Below are 18522 nucleotides of genomic sequence, written 5' to 3'. Positions count from 1 at the left end.
AGCCATATGGCCCTACATTATAGCTATAATTAGATATTAACTATTTGGTTTTAAATATTCTGGCTACCTAAGGAAAATTAAAAGTATGTACACAATTAAATGATTCTCATGATTCATGAAAAGAAACATAGCATTTCCTAAAGGTGAGCAAAGGTTTTTCTGGCACTTTAAAGGGAATTTTTCATGTGATTTCTCCTAGAGGATGTATTAGAAAAGCTGATAGTGCATTTGCTCTGAGGATTTTTTAAGGACATCACCTACTCAGTATCCTCAGGTTTTGCATCTGCCGATTCAACCAACCATGATCACTCCTGAGCCTCACATGATTTTACTCTAGCTATTCTATTGCTACATCCCTAACACATTATCATTCCCCCCTTTTTCATGTGCCTTCTATTTCCATCTTTTAGTCTGCAGTTTTGTCTGCAGTCTTCTTGAGGGCAGGAGATATGTCTTATCCATCGCTGCATCCTCCACGTCTGGTGAATATCTGAGTATCTGACGTAGAAGCTTCACCGTAGATGCATGTCCTATGTTGACATAATCAAAGTTGCCTCAAATGTGAATCTGGGAGAATTACGTTTGTCTTGACTTACAAAGGAAATTGACTCTAGTTTCGTCTTCACTGTCTTAAAGAGCTCTGACTATATTACCAAAATACTACAACAATTACTGTTGTGTCCTTGCCATTTTACTCAAATTAATGTTTAAAAAATAGTTTGCTTTTGCTTTATTCTAGAACTGAACAATGCCACAAAAACATTCTTCACTAAAGAATATTTGAAAATAAAACAAAGTTTTCAGAAATCCAGCTCTGCAACGTGGCCCCTCCCGAGCTGCAGAAAGAAAGCATTCCATCTTTTTGGAGGTAAGGAAACTAATTTTTTTTTAAAAAAAGGTCTGCTAACTAACTTTGTACAAGCTTTCTTTTTAAAGCTGTTTTCTTCCTGCCTTAACAATGTTACCAGAAACATATTTCTGAATTGATCAATTATAAGTAAGGATTTTGCTGAAAGCTACAGGCGTACTTATGAAGATAATGGAGACTATGCAATACGAGCAATAATTAGGAGAAACTCACTAAATTTAATTTGCCTTGTGGTCGGTAATGTTTAATGTGTAGGTAATGAAATGTGTCTCCAAAGTAAGAGATTTGTCTATTTAGGTTTAGTATTTTACAGTTGTCTCACAGGATTAGGACAAGTAGGAAGTGGCAGAGCCTTGTCTCAGAGGCGTGCAGTGGACTAGGAAGACCAGTCTCTGTGTTCAGGTCTAACTAGCTGTTTGGCCTAGGGATATCATCAAAACTTCTTCTTTTGTTTCTGTCTTCTCATCTGTTAGATGGGAATAATTATATCTGCCCTGTCTAATTAATGGAGTTGTTATAAGGATCAAATGAGCTAATGTGAAAGCACTTTCTAAATTATAACTAATTGCACTACATAGGTAGAAGGAATTATCAAAATAAGGGCAAGGCAATCTATAATACCTTTTCCACCTTTGAGAATTTCTTACTGTTTATACAGTAACAAATGATCACACAATATGAATTTAAAATACAATTTCACCTTTTTTAAAACCATGGTATGTCAGAGAATGATCCATTGTGCAGTTTTAGTACTTGCCCTTGATGATATTACAGGGTCTGGGTGGGAAGGGTTAGATGTGGGATATGGAGAACTGTGATCTTCAGGGAACAGGAGGGACTTTTGTAAAGAAGATGGATAATAACACAGCAAGGACATCAACCAAAAGTAGAAAGAAACGGAGCCTGCATGCTTGAGGTAAAAAAATAAACTGATTTACAAACTCCCTAAGGTTTAAAGAAAGTAGTTTAAGGATCAAATATAACTTTATATAGTGGTTTGAATGAAGAAAGTAGTTTAAGGACATTATATAAGCACATACAGTATATTTTAAAGTGGTTAGTATCTGTAGAAACTCATTATCCACAGAATTGGCATAAAAAATATTTTAAATGTATCACATTTTGCCCCAAATATGAAATCAAATATAAGAAAATCAGTCTTAAGGGATTTCATACTAAAGAGGAGAAAATTTATAATATGAATTATGTGTTTTAAAATATTCCTTTGTATCCTACCTTCTACCATACACCCAAATTTTAAAAAGAATGAAGCACCTTTGTGATCACCCCATAATTTCCTTCATCTTTTTGTATTCGTGGGTGCTGACGCTGTAATTTAAACAGTTACTTCTTTGTGGCTTCATCTTATTTGTCCTCCACACAGGAGTTCCACAGAACTCAGGTTTTTATGGAGGAGGTTCAAAGTAGCTTTATTACACAACCTAACGTAAGCAATAGGTTACTGTTAGGAGCTCAGGGAGAGCCCAGCTGTCAGGCTCAGTCAAAACTGAAAGAGTTAAGCCTTTAGCCACTTGGTGCCATGCTATAAGCAAGAGTCTGAAACCGAAGGAAATGCCAAGTCCCCCCTCACAACAACCCCCTCCCTCCGTTCCATTTCCCCCCTGGAACCACACCCTGGTCCAGGCTCAGGTGAATCAGTACAGAGGTGGCGATCATCTCACTGCTGAGGGAGTCCTGATCAAAAGGCACTGGCAGTTTTATGGACCCTGAGGTTTGTAAGGGCTTTTTGTTGTTGTTGTTTTTAGGGGATATTTTTTTTTTTGGGGGGGGTGGCAAATGAGAAGGGTTAGGAGTGGAAAAGTACTGGGTACTAACAGAGTCAGAAAAAATGTCTTCAAGGTTTCCCCCTTCTCCCCTGCAAAGAGAGCTCAGCAGAGGTGCCTGGAGAAGCCCTCTGCCCGCGGCCTCACATAAAGGACCTGGGTAGGAATGCAGGCGCTGGGACTAGGATGTCAGTATGTGAACGAGCATCAGTGGCCATGGGCCTGAGGCCTTGACTGCAACTCCTTCAGAGATGATATGCCCTGGCCTGGCCTTACACCAAGACTGGTGTGGGAGGGCACCTCTCCCCTGCGAGGCCTCCAGGTAAAGCCTCTGTAATTGCCACACGCAGGACTTTAATCACATGCTGGGCTCCTCCGTTACCAGGATTACTGTGCCCCTTCTGTATTTCTTCGTTTGCTTTCTGTTCCCTGACTTTTGTGTCTGTCATTTCTTTATATAAGTATACATGTGTATACTTAACTTCATTTAATTTTGGTTGTTTTTAAACATTTACCATGGTAATGTATATATTCTTCTATATATGCTTTGTCACTCAGCATTATGTTTCTTGGATTCATCCATTTTAGGAAGTGTAACCACATTCATTTATGTTTACTGCTATACTGTTGTTCATCGTGTGGATATGGCACCATTTATCCATTCTTCCTGGTGATGAGCAGCTGAGCTGTCCAGGTTTTTGTTGTTATAAACAATGCTGCTATTACCATTGTTTCATGTCTCCTGGAGCATAAGAGTTCCTCTAGAAAAATTACAGTAGAAAACTGCTGGGTCATAAGGAAAGCACATCTTTAACTTAATTACCTAAACCAAACCATTTTCCTAAATGACTCTATTGATTTATCACCAATTTTGTGTACCACATTTGATATTTTCAGTCCTTCAGCTTTTGATGGTCTGAAAGGTATAAAATGAGTTCTCATCAGCATTTTAACTTCTCTAATTACTAATAGGAATTGAACATACTTTTATATGTATATTGGGCAATTGAGTTTCTTCAGCTGTGATACTCATTTATGAATTCTGTTCATTTTTCTGTTGTTTGTGTTTTTCTTGTCGAGTTTTGAGAGTTTTTAAAATATTTTTGGTGACTCCTTTTTCTGTTAATTATATGAATGGCAGCTGTGGTCTTTTCACTTTATATCTTCCAATGACTTATAGTTCTTCATCATATTTCTGGTGTGTATTATCTCCTTAATAAATTCTTTATCCATTTCCTGTGTGTTTTTTAAATAGATTTAAAGGTCTTTGGAATTGATTTGTGGTGGCGCTGTTTTATGGGATTAGGGGAAGGGGAGTTGCTGTGTTGTAAGTAGGGATCCAACTGCTTTGGGGATTTTTCTGTTTAATTTTTTTCTAACAACCATTTATTAAAAATAATGTATTTCCCTACTGATCCACAATGCTAATATGTCATATTTTAAATTTCCATTGTGTGGGTCTATTTCTGAGAAACCATTTTGTCTTAATTGCTAAACATTTATGTCTTGACATCACCTTTTAAAAACTTGTTTTTCTGTAAGAGAGCCTTGGCTTTTCTTTTTTCGCTTTGAGTTTTAAAACTAGCTTGTCAGGTTCTATGAAAAACTATGTTGGATTGAGTGAGGGAGGACCTATTCAATGTATTAGTCAATTGAGGGAAAATTGACACCTTTTAGTAATAGCTTTCCCTATCCACTCACTGTTTTTTCTCCTTTTATTGAGATCCTCTAAATCTTTATGTCTTTATAGTAAAATCTTATTTTCTTTACAAATGTCATACACATTTTTAGGTTAGAGATATTCTTATGTACTTGCTGTGGTGTTGTTCTCTTTTTTGTACATTGGGCACAGAGGAGTTGTGCCAGTCCTACTTCATTTATGACATACCATCATCACTAGACTGCACTAGACTGACCCCAATCCTACTTTCCATGAGGTTGGGTTTATTTAACGTCTTTTTGTTTGTATTCCTATATAATGTGTACTATTGTTTTCTGTGCATATATTTTTAATTTATGGAAATGGGAGGGATGATTTGTTTTTGCTTGAGCCTGCTTTTGTATCCTTTTTAAAGAACAGAGCCACACTGGTATTATGCGTGTATAGTTAGTTATGTTGCATTTGCAGACTAAAATTGCCATGCTGTGAAAGTTTGTGTTTTTAATTTTCTTCCCTTTTTATTGTTTTATTATATTTTGAAATTTTTTCTTTTTGGTTTTGTATGAAAGAGAGATTTAAAAGGTTTGATTCCCATCCCATTTCTTAACTTTTTCACTTAGCACTAAACTTTTAGATCTATCCAGATGGCTATGTATACCTCTAATCTGTGGGTTCTAATTAATGCTCTACTGAGGTGTGTATCTACCTCATTTTTCCTCTCTATTCACTGATTGGAATCCAAAATACCTCTAAATCCCTGCCACTAAAATAACACTAATATAGTGTGGACCGTATGAATATTTATTTGGTATATAAACTTAGGAGCAGAATGTCTAGGTCATAGAATATGAATATAATTAACTTCACTACATAGTGCCAAGAGTTCTCCCAAATAACCAGTATAATTAACAGTGTGTGAAGGTTGGGAAAAATTAGAACTATGGAAAATGACAAATTTGGCAGAGAATGGGAATTAAGAACCTCGTTACTATTTTATTTTGCATTTTTTCTGGTCTCTAATAATTTGAGATCCCTTCAAATGCATGTCAGCTTTTTAGATGCCTCTTTTGTAACTGCTTTCTTCATCTTCTTTACCTATTCATCTATGGATGTTCACCTAGGTTGCTTCCATATCTTGGCTGTGGTAAATAATGCTGCAATGAACATAGGAGTGCATATATCTTTTCAAATTAGTGTTCTCATTTTCTTTTGATAAATACCCAGAAGTGGAATTGTTGGGTCGCATCGTATATCTTTAGTTTTTTGAGGAATCTCCATACTGTTTTTCATAGTAGTCGCACCAGTTTTCAGTCAGACCAACAGTACATAAGGGATTCTATTTCTCCACATCCTCACCAACACATTTTATTTGTTCAGATTGTGATGATAACAGTTCTGACTGGTGTTAGCTGGTATGTAATGGTGGTTTTGATTTGCATTTTGATTTCCATGATGATTAGTGATGTTATCTATTTTTTATAGGGTTTAGGGGGCTTTCAACGAAGACAATCATATCTGTAAATAAAGACAGTTTTATGTATTTCAATCTAATATGCATAGTGTTTCTTCTTTTTTCTTGCTATACTTTCTAAGCTAGGACTTCTGTTGGATTTTCCATAAAAACAGTGATGGCAGCATCCCTGATTTGAAAAGGAATGCTTTTATTTATCATTTAGTAGAAGTTGCTGTGTGTTTTGGAGGTTTTAAGAGAGCTCTATTCATTTCCAGTTTGCTAATAGTTTTTGTTGAGTGAATTTTTAATTTTGTGAAATAGTTTCAGCATTTCATGGTTATAATCAGTTTTCTAATGTTACAGTGCTGTTGTATTTCTGGGATAAACTCAGTAATCATTTTTGTGACTTTCACCTCTGTATTTATTAGTAAGATTGTCTCTATGTTTTCTTTTTTCATATTCTGCTTTGTCAACATCTTGAGTCAGTTCATATAATTTATCTTTTTGTTAGGAATTCGTTCATGTTTTTTGTTTTAAAATTTTTATAATGTATATTTTAATCTCTCCTCTATTTATAATTATATTCTCTTTGTAGTCTTATTTACTTGTGCCCTGTTTTTTTCCTGATTTTCCTAGATACTTGTCAATATTTTTAAATAACCAATTTTTTAAATTAACTGAATTGTATCTTTTTCTCCTATTTCATAACTTCTGCTCTTCATTAAATCTGCAATTCTCTTTGGATTTATTCTGTCCTTTTTATACCCTATTAAGGTGGCATTCTAGATTGTTAATTTTTATCTTTTTACTTTTTAAAAAATTATTATTTAAAACCATATATTTTCTCAGTAATTTTATATATCACATGTGGTATTTTTGTTATTCATTTATAATTATTTTTCATAAGAAATTAACTACATTTAATTAGATATTGATTGAATCGTCTTCTTTAAAAAAAGATATAAAATTGGGATATTTGAAAACTGGGATTGTGATTTTCATAGTTATACCACACTACTCCACATACTATACCATCCATTCCATGTTAATTGTATCCCCAAGAAAGCTTCTGTTCAGCTTAGTATTATAAGGTTGGTAGAAGGAAGTAGTGCATAGGGGGGTCTTATAGGAAAGAATAGACATCCTCATAGATGTCTTTGGCTCTACAAAATTAGTGTCTTTTCCACAAAAACAAAACAGTTTGACATAGTTTTAGATTTTCTAGCCAAAGAAGCTCATATAAACTCTCCCTGAATTCATTCAGCTATTGAGCTCGCTCACTTAACTCGCATGGACTCATTCCTTCTCACCCTACAAAGTAGTGTCTCATAGATATTGATGAGTGAGAAGATGTGTTTTAAATTTTTTCTTCTTAAAATACATATTTATGTATTTCTACATAAAAAGAGTAATGTGAAAAGGAATGGAAACATTCTAGGTAAATGTGAGCTAGCCTTTACATCTCTTCTCAGGTACCAGTTCCACTGATGGCTCTATGAATCTTAGTGCTTTCCCCTGGGGTGTCTGCCATTTCCAGGAATTGCATCTCGGTTACCAGTATCAAGTTGATGTATTTCCAGCCATGTTAGTTGGTTCCCTAAAGAAAAATGACATACATATATAAGTATACCTAAAATATTATATATAAAGCAAACAAGCTAGCAGATTTTATTAAGATCTTTTTGCAAAAATATATATACATATGAAAAAAACTTCCATGCTGTTGGATTCTTTTCTAAATATACTCAAGTCAAAGAAATGGGGGGGCGGGGGTGTCATGATTTAATATTCCATGCACTAAAACATGTGTGCTGAAATGCTGGCATCTGATATATATTTAAGACAAATTCATCCATTTCTTGTAAAAGCCTAGGGAATTGTTTTTATTTGATCATTAATTTGCCTGAAGGTGTTAGATTGATTCTGCAAGTTTAAACATGCCCAGTATAAATGAAGGAACATCCACATGGAAAAGAATAGAAAACAAAACAGTACATGCTCAACCAGCAGGAGTTTGAATATAACCCAGAAATCTGTCTTCCCAGAAAGTTTGAGGTAAGTCAGAGAGATTTTTAAGTGTGCCCTCGACTTGGTATGCTGCATTTTAGCAGAAAGCGCATTAAACCTCCTCTGAAATGAACAATTTTGTTTACAGATATTTTTTTTTTCATGAGGGAAGAGAAGAGCTAAGGTTTTGTTTTGGTTTTGTAAGCAAAACTGTTCTGGGTATGAATTTCTGTTGTTTCACACTTATGACCTCGAATGAATCCCAAAGGCCCTGGTCATATCCCAAGCCTCTTAAATCAGAACCTCAGGAGATGGGCTCCTAATAGCAGCAGGATGTAAAGCTGTGCAAGATAGTCCACTGTGCAGGCAAAGTGCCCAGATACATTGAGAAGTGGCTGGGACTTGTGACTCACAGAATTGTGGACTCTGGATGAAAGGTGCAGGTCTTCAGGCAGTTACCTATCTGAATTACTACAAAGAATGAATTAATCAGATAGAATACAATGTTATAAATAAAGGAGATGAATGGTATTTGTGTTACACTGAACTGATGTTAACTCTGGCAGTACAGTGATGGTTTAATAGTGCATAGCAATTACCCATTTGGTTTGGATAGCAAATACAAGTTTAATTGAAACTACGGTGCACATATAAGAAATCTGCACAAATTAAGTTTAGCCAATATGCTGAGAACACCACCTCTCCAAGAAAAATGTCATGGGATTTGGGAGACCACAAAGTGTTTAGCACTTTAATATTAGATCTAAAGCACTAAATCCATCATCTGTAAAAAAAAAAAAAAAGTCATACTTAAAAATCTGTTAAATGAAGGTTATCAAGGAAGTATTGAGAGCGGAAGAGAAGTTCCAGGAAGAGGCAGTCCCAACTTCTCTCCTTTGGGGACATGAGGAGTACACTCACGATCTGAGGATATGCTTGAAAGTTACAGGCCTTTTTTGCCAACTGGTGGAGCTACTGCTGTGATTTACATACCAAAGCTTACCCACATCTTGCATTTTTACAGTGTACATGAAGTAGACTTATTTATTACTAGAGCCTCAGTGCACAAAATTCGTGCATAGAGGGGGGTCCCCTCAGCCCAGCCTGCACCCTCTCCAATCCAGGACCTCTTGGGGGATGTCCGACTGCTGGGGGCAGTCGGACATCCCTCTCACAATCCTGAACTGCTGGCTCCTAATCGCTCACCTGCCTGCCTGCCTGGTCACCCCTCACTGCCTCTGCGTGCCAGCCTGGTTGCCCCTAACTGCCCCCCCCCGCCACCCTAGTCGCCCCTCACTGCACCCCCTGCCAGCCTAATCTCCCCCAAATGCCCCCCCTGCTGACCTGGTCACCCCACGGAGCCTGCTGTTCAGTCATTTGGTCGTCGCTCACTAACCCCCCTGCCTGCCTGGTCATAGGTAGCCATCTTGTGAGGGTGTGAGGGCCAATTTGCATATTACCTCTTCATTATATAGGATTGCTTAAAACAGGTGAATATTAAATGAGATGTATGACCACAAATTTCAACAGTTATTAGAGTATTGGCTCACTAAATTAATAGGATAATATGAAAATATTTACCTGCACCAGCAGTATCAGGCTTGTGTTATAATTAACCAAAACAGTTTAGGATATTTTAAACAGAAACTTCATAACTATGCTGACAATGAAGTGGCTTTTATTAGCAAAGTCGCAAAGTCGTACTCTACATACATGTTTTAACTTCTCTAAAATTGTATTATAGTAATTCAGGGTTTTGTTGAGAAATTTTAAATACTAGTGTTTTGTGAACAATTCTATATTGCATTATCACTTAAAATCTATACTGTATTTCTAAAATATAGGTAGATTGCAAATAATGTAAGATTATATATAAATTAAAGATTTTATGGTATAATCTGAAAATATATCTGAAAACATTTAGTTTATATCCCATTAATTTTTCTTTATTACTTCATTTAAATATCCTTTTCCTAAAATAGCAAAGAGAGAAAACAGTAACATATGGCACAGGGGTGGTGTTTTTGTTTGTTACTTTTTTACTGATCTGAGAAAATGGAAGGCCATAAGGATAATTTCTCAAAACATTCCAAAGAGAATTTAAAAGATGTCTCTTTAAAATGACTAGAAATTTTAGTTCACTCTGATATATCCTATCTAATAAAAGAGTAATATGCAAATTAACCATCACTCCACTACACCCGCAAGTCACGCCCACAAGCCAATCAGGAGTGAATATGCAAATAAACCCAACCAAGATGGCTACGGCCACAGAGAGCATGAGGGAGGCTTGGGTTTCCCCGGCAATGGAGGAAGCCAAGCTTTCCGCCTGCCCTTGCCGGCCTAGGCCTCCATTCAAGGCTACAAAGTTTCAATGATAGAAGATACATAAATCCAAACAGAAATGGCGGCAGCCACGGAGCTGGAAAGAGCAGGAGGCTAGGGTTGCCCCCGGCGATGGAGGAAGCCAAGTTTTCCGCACACCCTGGCCGGCCCAGGCCTCGCTTAAGGCTACAAAGTTTCAATTATAGAAGATACATAAATCCAAAAAAAAATGGCTGCCACCTCGGAGCAAGTAGAAGGCTTGGCTCCGCTCCAGGTTACAAAGTTTCAATTGTAGAAGATAAATAATCCCCAGATACCAGGGCCTCTGCTTGGGTCACCAGGGGGCGTGGCCGGCCTGCAAACCACCACAGGCCCCTCGCCCAGGCCGCCCCATGCCCCAAGGGAACCCCCACCCTGATCCGGGACACCCTTCAGGGCAAACCAGCTGGCCCCCACCCGTGCACCAGGCCTCTATCCTATCTAATAAAATAGTAATATGAAGATTGACCATCACTCCAACACACAAGATGGCTGCCCCCATGTGGTCAAAGATCCTGCCACCATGTGGACACAAGATGGCCACCACAAGATGGCCAGCAGGGGAGGGCAGTTGGGAGGGACCAGGTCTCCAAGGGAGGGCAGTTGTGGGCGATCAGGCCTGCAGGGGAGGGCAGTTGGGGGGGACCAGGCCTGCAGGGGAGGGCAGTTGGAGGGGACCAGGCCTGCAGGGGAAGGCAGTTAGGGGTGACCAGGCCTGCAGGGGAGGGCAGTTATGGGTGACCAGGCCTGCAGGGGAGGGCAGTTAGGCATCAATCAGGCTGGCAGGGGAGTGGTTAGGGGGTGATCAGGCTGGCAGGCAAAAGCGGTTAGGAGCAATCAGGAAGGCAGTCAGGCGAGCAGTTGGAAGCCAGAAGTCCTGGATTGGAGAGGGTGCAGGCTGGGCTGAGGGACACCCCCCGCCCCCTGTGCATGAATTTCATGCACCGGGCCTCTAGTATGTAATATTATGCTTTCAAGTCATTTTATTCTACATTACTTATGTGATATGTCCTAACATTTCACACAGAACAAAAAATAAGGTTACTAGTTTAATTTAAAAGAGATTATACAAACCCACACCTGAAACCTATATGTTCATGTTGACCAATGTCACCCCAATCAATTTAATAAATTTAAAAAGGAGATTATACAAACAACTGGTGGCCAAATATGAGGCTTTTCAAGCTGATTTGTCCTGATAACAAGGCCAGATATGGACACTACAAAAAATAGTAAACTACTGGCCAATATCCCTGATAAACATAGATCCAAAAATTCTCAACAAAATACTAGCATACCAAATTCAGTGGCTCATTAAAAGGCTCATTCACCCTAATCAAGTCAGATTTTCCTGGGATACATGGATGGTTCAACATGTGCAAATCATTCAATGTGATAAATCACAATAATAAAATGAGAATGATATGATCATCTCAATGACTCAGGAAAAGCACTTGTCCATATTCAACATTTGTTCATGATGAAAACGAAGCAGGTATAGGAGAAACATGCTTCAACATAATGAAGGCCATATATGACAAGTCAGCAGCTAATAATACAGGGTGGGGCGAAAGTAGGTTCACAGTGGTTTGTAGGGAAAATAATACAAGAATAAACACTGTATTTGCATACTCACAACTGTAAGCCAGCTTTTGCCCCACCCTGTATCCTCAGTGGTAAATGCTTTTCCTCTCAGATCAGGAATAGGACAAGGGTGCCCACTTGCCACTTTTACTCAACATATATTGGAAGTTCTAACCAGAGCGAGTCTGAGAAAAAAATAAAATGAAAGGAAGAAGTAAAATTGTCTCTATTTACAGAAGCATGGCTTTTTTTTTAATGTAGAAAATCCTAAAGAATCAACCGAAAACAATTTTTGAACTAATCAATGTAGCAAAGTTGGAAGATACAAAATGAACATGCAAAAATCAGTAGTGTATACATAACAACAAATTTTCTGAAAATACTGAGTTAACAAATGCTGGGGAGGATGTGGAAAAAAGAAAACCTGTGTATACTTTTGGTGGGAATGTAAACTGGTACAGCCACTGGGGGGAACAGTAAGGCGCTTCCTAAAAGCAATCCGACTTCGGGGCATACCTAGCTGAAGGAAACAAAATGATTATCTTGAAGAGATATCTGTGTTTCCATGTTCATTGCGGCATTATTTACGATAGCCAAGGTATGAAACAACCAAAGTGTCCATTGATGGATAAATGGAACCCTCATCATTTCTGGTTGGGATGTAAAATGATGCATCCCACTATAAAAACAGTTTGTAGTTTCCTCAAAAAGCTAAACATAAAATCACCATATGATACAACAGGTGTACTCCTGAGGATATGCCCAAAAGAATTGAAAACTGGGACTCGAGCAAATACTTGTATGCCAATGTTCTTTGCAGCATTACTCACCATAGCCAAAAGATGGAAACAAGCCAAATATCTATAACAAATTAATGGGTAAACAAATGTGGTACATACATACAATGGAATATACTCAATCATAAGAAGGAATGAAGTTCTGATACGTGCAGCAATATCAGTGACTCTTGAAAACATTAAGTGAAATAAGCCAGACACAAAAGGATGAATATTGTATGATCCCACTTATATGAGATATCTAGAATAGTCAAATTCATAGAAATGGAGAATAAATTAGAGGTTTCCAGAGACTAGAGAGAATAGAGAATTGGGCCATTATTCTTTAATGGCTAGAGAGTTTCTCTTCGCGGTAATGAAAAAAAATATTTTGAAATAGTAATGATTGTGGCACAACTTTGTAAATGTAATTAATGCCACTGAATTGTATACTGAAAATGGTTAAAATGGTAAATCTGTTATATATATTTTACTACAATAAAAATGTTTTTTTAATAATGACTTTTCTGCCTGGTTACAGAAACATTTAAAATTTTTATAATTTAGCCTGATAATTTTATAAACTATATTAAAAATTAAGTGTTATAGAATTATAAATAATCTGCAACATAATTAACTTATTCAATAAAAGCTTAATTCTGCAGAATTTATATATATTTGACTCTGCAATCCTAAAGCGATAGGAGATAAAGACGAAGTTTAAAATCCACTTTGTATTGTTTTCGAGGATATTAACAAAGTAACTCTGTACTTACCTGGGATTACAAAATTATCACTCCACCTCTGCTAAGGCCTACTTATATCAATCAACTTTTGGCATGCCAAAATTCTTACGTAATATGAAGAATACAGAGCAGTATAACACCGTATTTCAACCTTTGTTCCATTACAAGAAGGATAGGACATTTCTCCTTTTCAATACTGATCTCAGGGCTTTGAATTATATATAGTGTCTCAAATATTTTATAATAATATTCAGTTCCTACTGAAAATGCATTTGAGAGGCTTGATTTGAGACAGTCTCAGATAATATGCTAATTATTTATTCCCTTAAGTACATCCTTTTATATACAGGTACCCTTTCAACAAACACATATTGAATACCCACTATAAGCTCTGTTCAAGTTGCTAAAATTTCAAAAACGAATATCTCAAGATAACTGTTGACAGTCTTTCTGTCTTTGGAAAAATCATCAAAATAATGTAGGTTACTTAATGGATTTTGATAGCAAATATAAATTTGGACCATATTCTCTGGGAAAAATAAGTCATGGCCTTGTTTTTTCTCAGATATGAGAGAAATTGTGAGATAAATTATGTTTACAAAGTAAAATTTATGGAGAAGCAGGAATACCTGTTTGAGATTCCAGAAGGCTGGTTCTTCTTTAATTCTTCCAATTGCGTGGATGCTTGCAGAAGACCCGAGATGAGACTTCTGGGTCAGAAACAAGGACGGTTTATTACTCACAGCAGTAGCCAGAGCAGCAGCATTTGTGATGTGCACCCCTCTTATAGAGTCTTACCAACAGGGCCAGATGCTATCTACATATGTGGTGGAGTGCATTACCATGGAGAGCTCTAAGCTTACAAAACTCAAATATTTTCCAACAGGCATTTACTGTGCTGTTCTAAGGCTATAAACCAAACCTTCACAGAGGGATATATTATCTCCCAAGACTATTTATTATAGAAATATTTTTCAAAAACAATACAGAACAAAGGCAGTCAGTACCTCTGCTTGCAAGATATAGAGATATCCATGGAGAATTGTCACCTCACTGCCAACATGTTTTATGAAGCCAATAAAATCATGATATACAAACCAGGCAAAAATAGCATAAAACAGAAATTATAGACCAATCTTCCTTACAGAAATAGGCATAAAGATGTCATAAAAATATACAAAACTGAATTCACTGGTGCGTAAAAACCAATATCATGAACACTTGGAGTTTATCCTAGGTATGAAGGAATAAATAATTAGCATATTATCTGAGACTGTCCTAAATCAAGCCTCTCAAATAATAAAATGTTGGAAAATCTATCACTTTATTCATAACTAATCTTTTAAAATGTGTTCAACATTTTTTTAAATCCTACTTGAATCCATCACATTAACAGATTAAAGGGGGGAAAGCCATATGAACAGCTCATTAGATACAGAGACACTATTTTGACTTGACCAGATAATGAGTATGGATAATATTAGCACAAGAATCCAAATTTTCTGATTGCTTGAAGAGTGTGATTTTCACTGTACTATTATGTAGCCAGGAAAGTATGAAGTATGTGTCTTTATTGTGTAATTTACTTTATAGTAGCATAGTTAAATGTACTAATAATAGTGAATACTCTTTAAACCATGACAATACCAAACTAATTATTACAGTTTATCACCAATAGTAGGATGTAGTTAAGTCTGTGTAAAAGTGAATTCCTAGTAAAGAAGCTTCTCACTCCAATAGAAATCTATTGTTGGAATGATGTATTAAAATATCTATGTATTGCCCCAGGCAGGTGGTTTAGTTGGTTGAAGCATCATCCCATACACCAAAAAGGTTTACAGGCTTGATTCCTGGTCAGGGCAATCGTTTAAGTAGATATATATAATTAGAAATTTATAAAAAATTAAATCTCATTTTATTTTAGCTTTCCTAATTTTATTTAATTAATTAGCTAATTTAGCTTTGCTAATTTTACTGTCCCTACCCTTAAAACCCTTAACTAAAAGAGACTTCTCATAGTTACTTATCACTGAAAAAACTGTCAGGAATAGGAAAACCACTCATTGAAATTTCAGTATGCTCAGTTCATGGTACCTGTGTTCATAATGCAGCATCCTTTCTGATCACATACCTGAATTTAATGAACTTTAAAATAACATGTTCATACAACTTCTAGGTTTCCACAGACGTGCAGCTCCAGTTACAAGGAGGCAGTTCCCACACGGTGCACACAGAATGGATTACCTGCACTTTGAGGATGATAGTCGCGGTTGGTGGTTTGACATGGATATGGTGATCATCTATATTTATTCAGTGAATTGGATCATTGGATTCATCGTTTTCTGCTTTCTTTGCTATTTTTTCTTTCCGTTTTAGGAATTTTCACATCTTACCACAATTGAACAATCACAGATGATGTAGACAACAATTACTTAAACATTTTTAAGTGTGCTTTGAAATTTTATAATGTTGTATTATATAAAATGTGGGTGTTTATAGAAAGTCTGAAAATAAGTAACTTATTAATGTTTTTCATGTAACAAACTAAACTTTATCTGTCTAGCTCTTAGCAACAATGCACTGTGAATGTCATAGTTCTTCATTTAGGATTTGTGGGCTCTAATTTTACAGTGTCTCTTTTATACTTACCTTCACTGTAAAGACTGAGGTTTTCCTCCACTTACAAGTAGTAAAAATACAAAATGAGATGATAATTTGGATAGATATCAGAAAAAATAGTCATTCACCATTTATTCTCAGGCATATTATATGCATTAAAAATAAACCATATTTTCTGGAACTAATCTAACAGGGTATATTCCGTTTTGGTGTCCAGTCATCCCTAATAATGTCCCTTTCTATTACTGAGAAAGCTGACTATCCTTTTTTTACAGACAGAAAAGTAGCTATAGTGCAACGTTTTAAATTATTATAAGAAGAGAATAGTAAATATTAAAAGAGACTAACTCTCACCAATAGAAACTTGGAGAGATATATTAACACTTTTCGAATTACAAGATTACTCACCCAAAGAAATGAAAAAAATTTTTGACTGATTTTCAGTAGTCTAAAACAGCAATGCATGTCCAAAATGTAATCAACTTAATGATTCATTTAACTGTAAGGTTGTCAAATACATAGTAAATGTGCAATAAAGAGTGTTTTTTTTACATTTTACTGTTATTATGTGATTTAATGTCTGGAATAAAGAATTGTGGAAATAGGCTTATAGATTTATAGAAAGAAATATTTCTCTGAAATTTATTTTTATTTCCTATTACAGTAGCCCTTGGAATTAGTTTTTCCCTTATTAAAAACAAATAGGAGATCTTTACTATCCCAGTGTGGGAAGGAATTGGGACAAGTATCCCAATTTTAAGAGTGTGAAACCTGGAGCACAGAGAAGTAAGCTTATTTTTTACAGTCCCTCGGGTGGTCTTTGTGTAACCTCGGACAAAAAATTTTATTAGGAAATACTAATCCAACATTCCTACACTATAATGTCATATATCTGTTAATGCAATATATGACATTTACAGGCATATTCAGTAGGTGAATCTCTCAGGGCACTAAAATACTACCATCATCCAAACAAATTGGGATGGGTCAGGCTTCAATAGTTCAGTTTATGAAAATTTTGGCCTGATCACTTACTACTGACTGTATTTTTTTTCCCTACTGATTGTATTTGAATAAAAGCACTTACATGATGGTATGTGATGTTCTAAGAAATATGAAAGCATGGCATATATTTTTATTCTAAAACTGTTAGTTTGTGTTTAATATTATATCTGTGAAAGAAAAACAGTAGTGTGCATAAGACATAAAATTCACAAAGCAGAAAACTACAATTTAAAAACATCAATTTTTGCTCTTAGGTCATAATAAAATAGTAAATTATGCTTGCAGTCTAGTGACAGGTTACTAATATTTTATTAAAACAATGTTGTTGCCCTAACCCAGCAGTGGGCAAACTACGGCCTGCGGGCCGGATCCGGCTGTTCTATCCGGTTCTCTTGCTCTCCCCTCCGCTCCTTTACTTTGAATTTATATTAGTTCACACAAACACTCCATCCATGCTTTTGTTCCGGCCCTCCGGTCCAGTTTAAGAACCCATTGTGGCCCTCGAGTCAAAAAGTTTGCCCACCCCTGCCCTAACCGGTTTGGCTCAGTGGATAGAGCGTCGGCCTGTGGACTCAAGGGTCCCAGATTCGATTCCGGTCAAGGGCATGTACCTTGATTGCGGGCACATACCCAGTAGGGAGTGTGCAGGAGGCAGCTGATCGATGTTTCTCTCTCATCGATGTTTCTAGCTCTCTATCCCTCTCCCTTCTTCTCTGTAAAAAATCAACAAAATATATTTTTAAAAAAACACAATGTTGTCAACAAAGCTCAGTATTACCTTAAAAATGGACATATAGAATCTCTATTACTCAACATAAAGATAGTATTTTAGTCTTCCTAAAATATATGTTAGGGCTGAAAGTTTAACAAAACACATATGGAGAGCAGTATTTAAAGAATTTTAAAATAAAGTTTGCTGCAGCCATTTCCCATGCAATTCCTGGCTTCTAAGCTCTAGCAAATGTGCCTTCATTCATTTCTTAATTACTTGAAAAGTTAATTTTAATTATACATGAAGTAAAAATAAGTAGTATTACATATGCATTTATCTCTGAGAAACAATGTTGATTACTAATATTAGGTCAGTAATACCTATTCGTTTATAGATCTGTATCTATAAACTAAATACAAGTCCTATATAATAAAAGCCTAATATGCTAAGTGTCCAGTCATCAGTTCAACCAATCAAAGCATGCTAATGATATGCTAAGGCCACTCAACCGCTCGCTATGACATGCACTGACCACCAGGGGGCAGACGCTCCAACTGGTAGGTTAGCTTGCTGCTGGGGTCCGGCTGATCGGGACTGAGATGGGTGGGACATGCCCTGGAGCCCTCCCACGGTCCCTCCCCGGCTGGCCAACCTCTCGCGTCCCTCCCTGGCCCAAATCATGCACTGGTGGGGTCCCTTGGCCTAGCCTGCACCCTCTCACAATCCAGGACCCCTCGGGGGATGTCAGAGAGCCGGTTTCTGCTCAATCCCGCAGGCCAGGCCGAGGGACCCCACTGGTGCATGAATTTGTGCACTGGGATTCTAGTATATAATAAATATATGTTATATTAAATAACTATAATACCCTTAAAAATAAAGCATAGTCTGAAGGAACATTTTAAATGGATTGACTATATGCATAATGATTAATAACTTGATCTGAG

The 18522-nt window shown here is 36.6% G+C and overlaps 1 protein-coding gene across 5 annotated transcripts in view; it reads left to right on the top strand.

The window, feature by feature from the left end:
- RNF180 (ring finger protein 180) overlaps window positions 1–16419 on the top strand; it is a 96875-nt gene extending 80456 nt beyond the window's left edge. For all 5 annotated transcript variants that reach the window (XM_080680040.1, XM_080680037.1, XM_080680038.1 and 2 more), the window contains 2 exons: window positions 740–868; window positions 15419–16419. In XM_080680040.1, the coding sequence (XP_080536166.1) occupies window positions 740–868; window positions 15419–15618 (329 nt within the window). In that variant the 3' untranslated portion in view covers window positions 15619–16419. The remainder of the gene's footprint in view (window positions 1–739; window positions 869–15418) is intronic.
- The last annotated feature ends 2103 nt before the right edge of the window (window positions 16420–18522 follow it).

The sequence above is a fragment of the Plecotus auritus genome (genome assembly GCF_963455305.1).
Source record: "Plecotus auritus genome assembly, chromosome: 7".
Taxonomy (NCBI): domain Eukaryota; kingdom Metazoa; phylum Chordata; class Mammalia; order Chiroptera; family Vespertilionidae; genus Plecotus; species Plecotus auritus.
The sequence above is the reverse complement of the archived record's forward strand: the minus strand, read 5'-3'. Positions and strand labels throughout refer to the sequence as shown.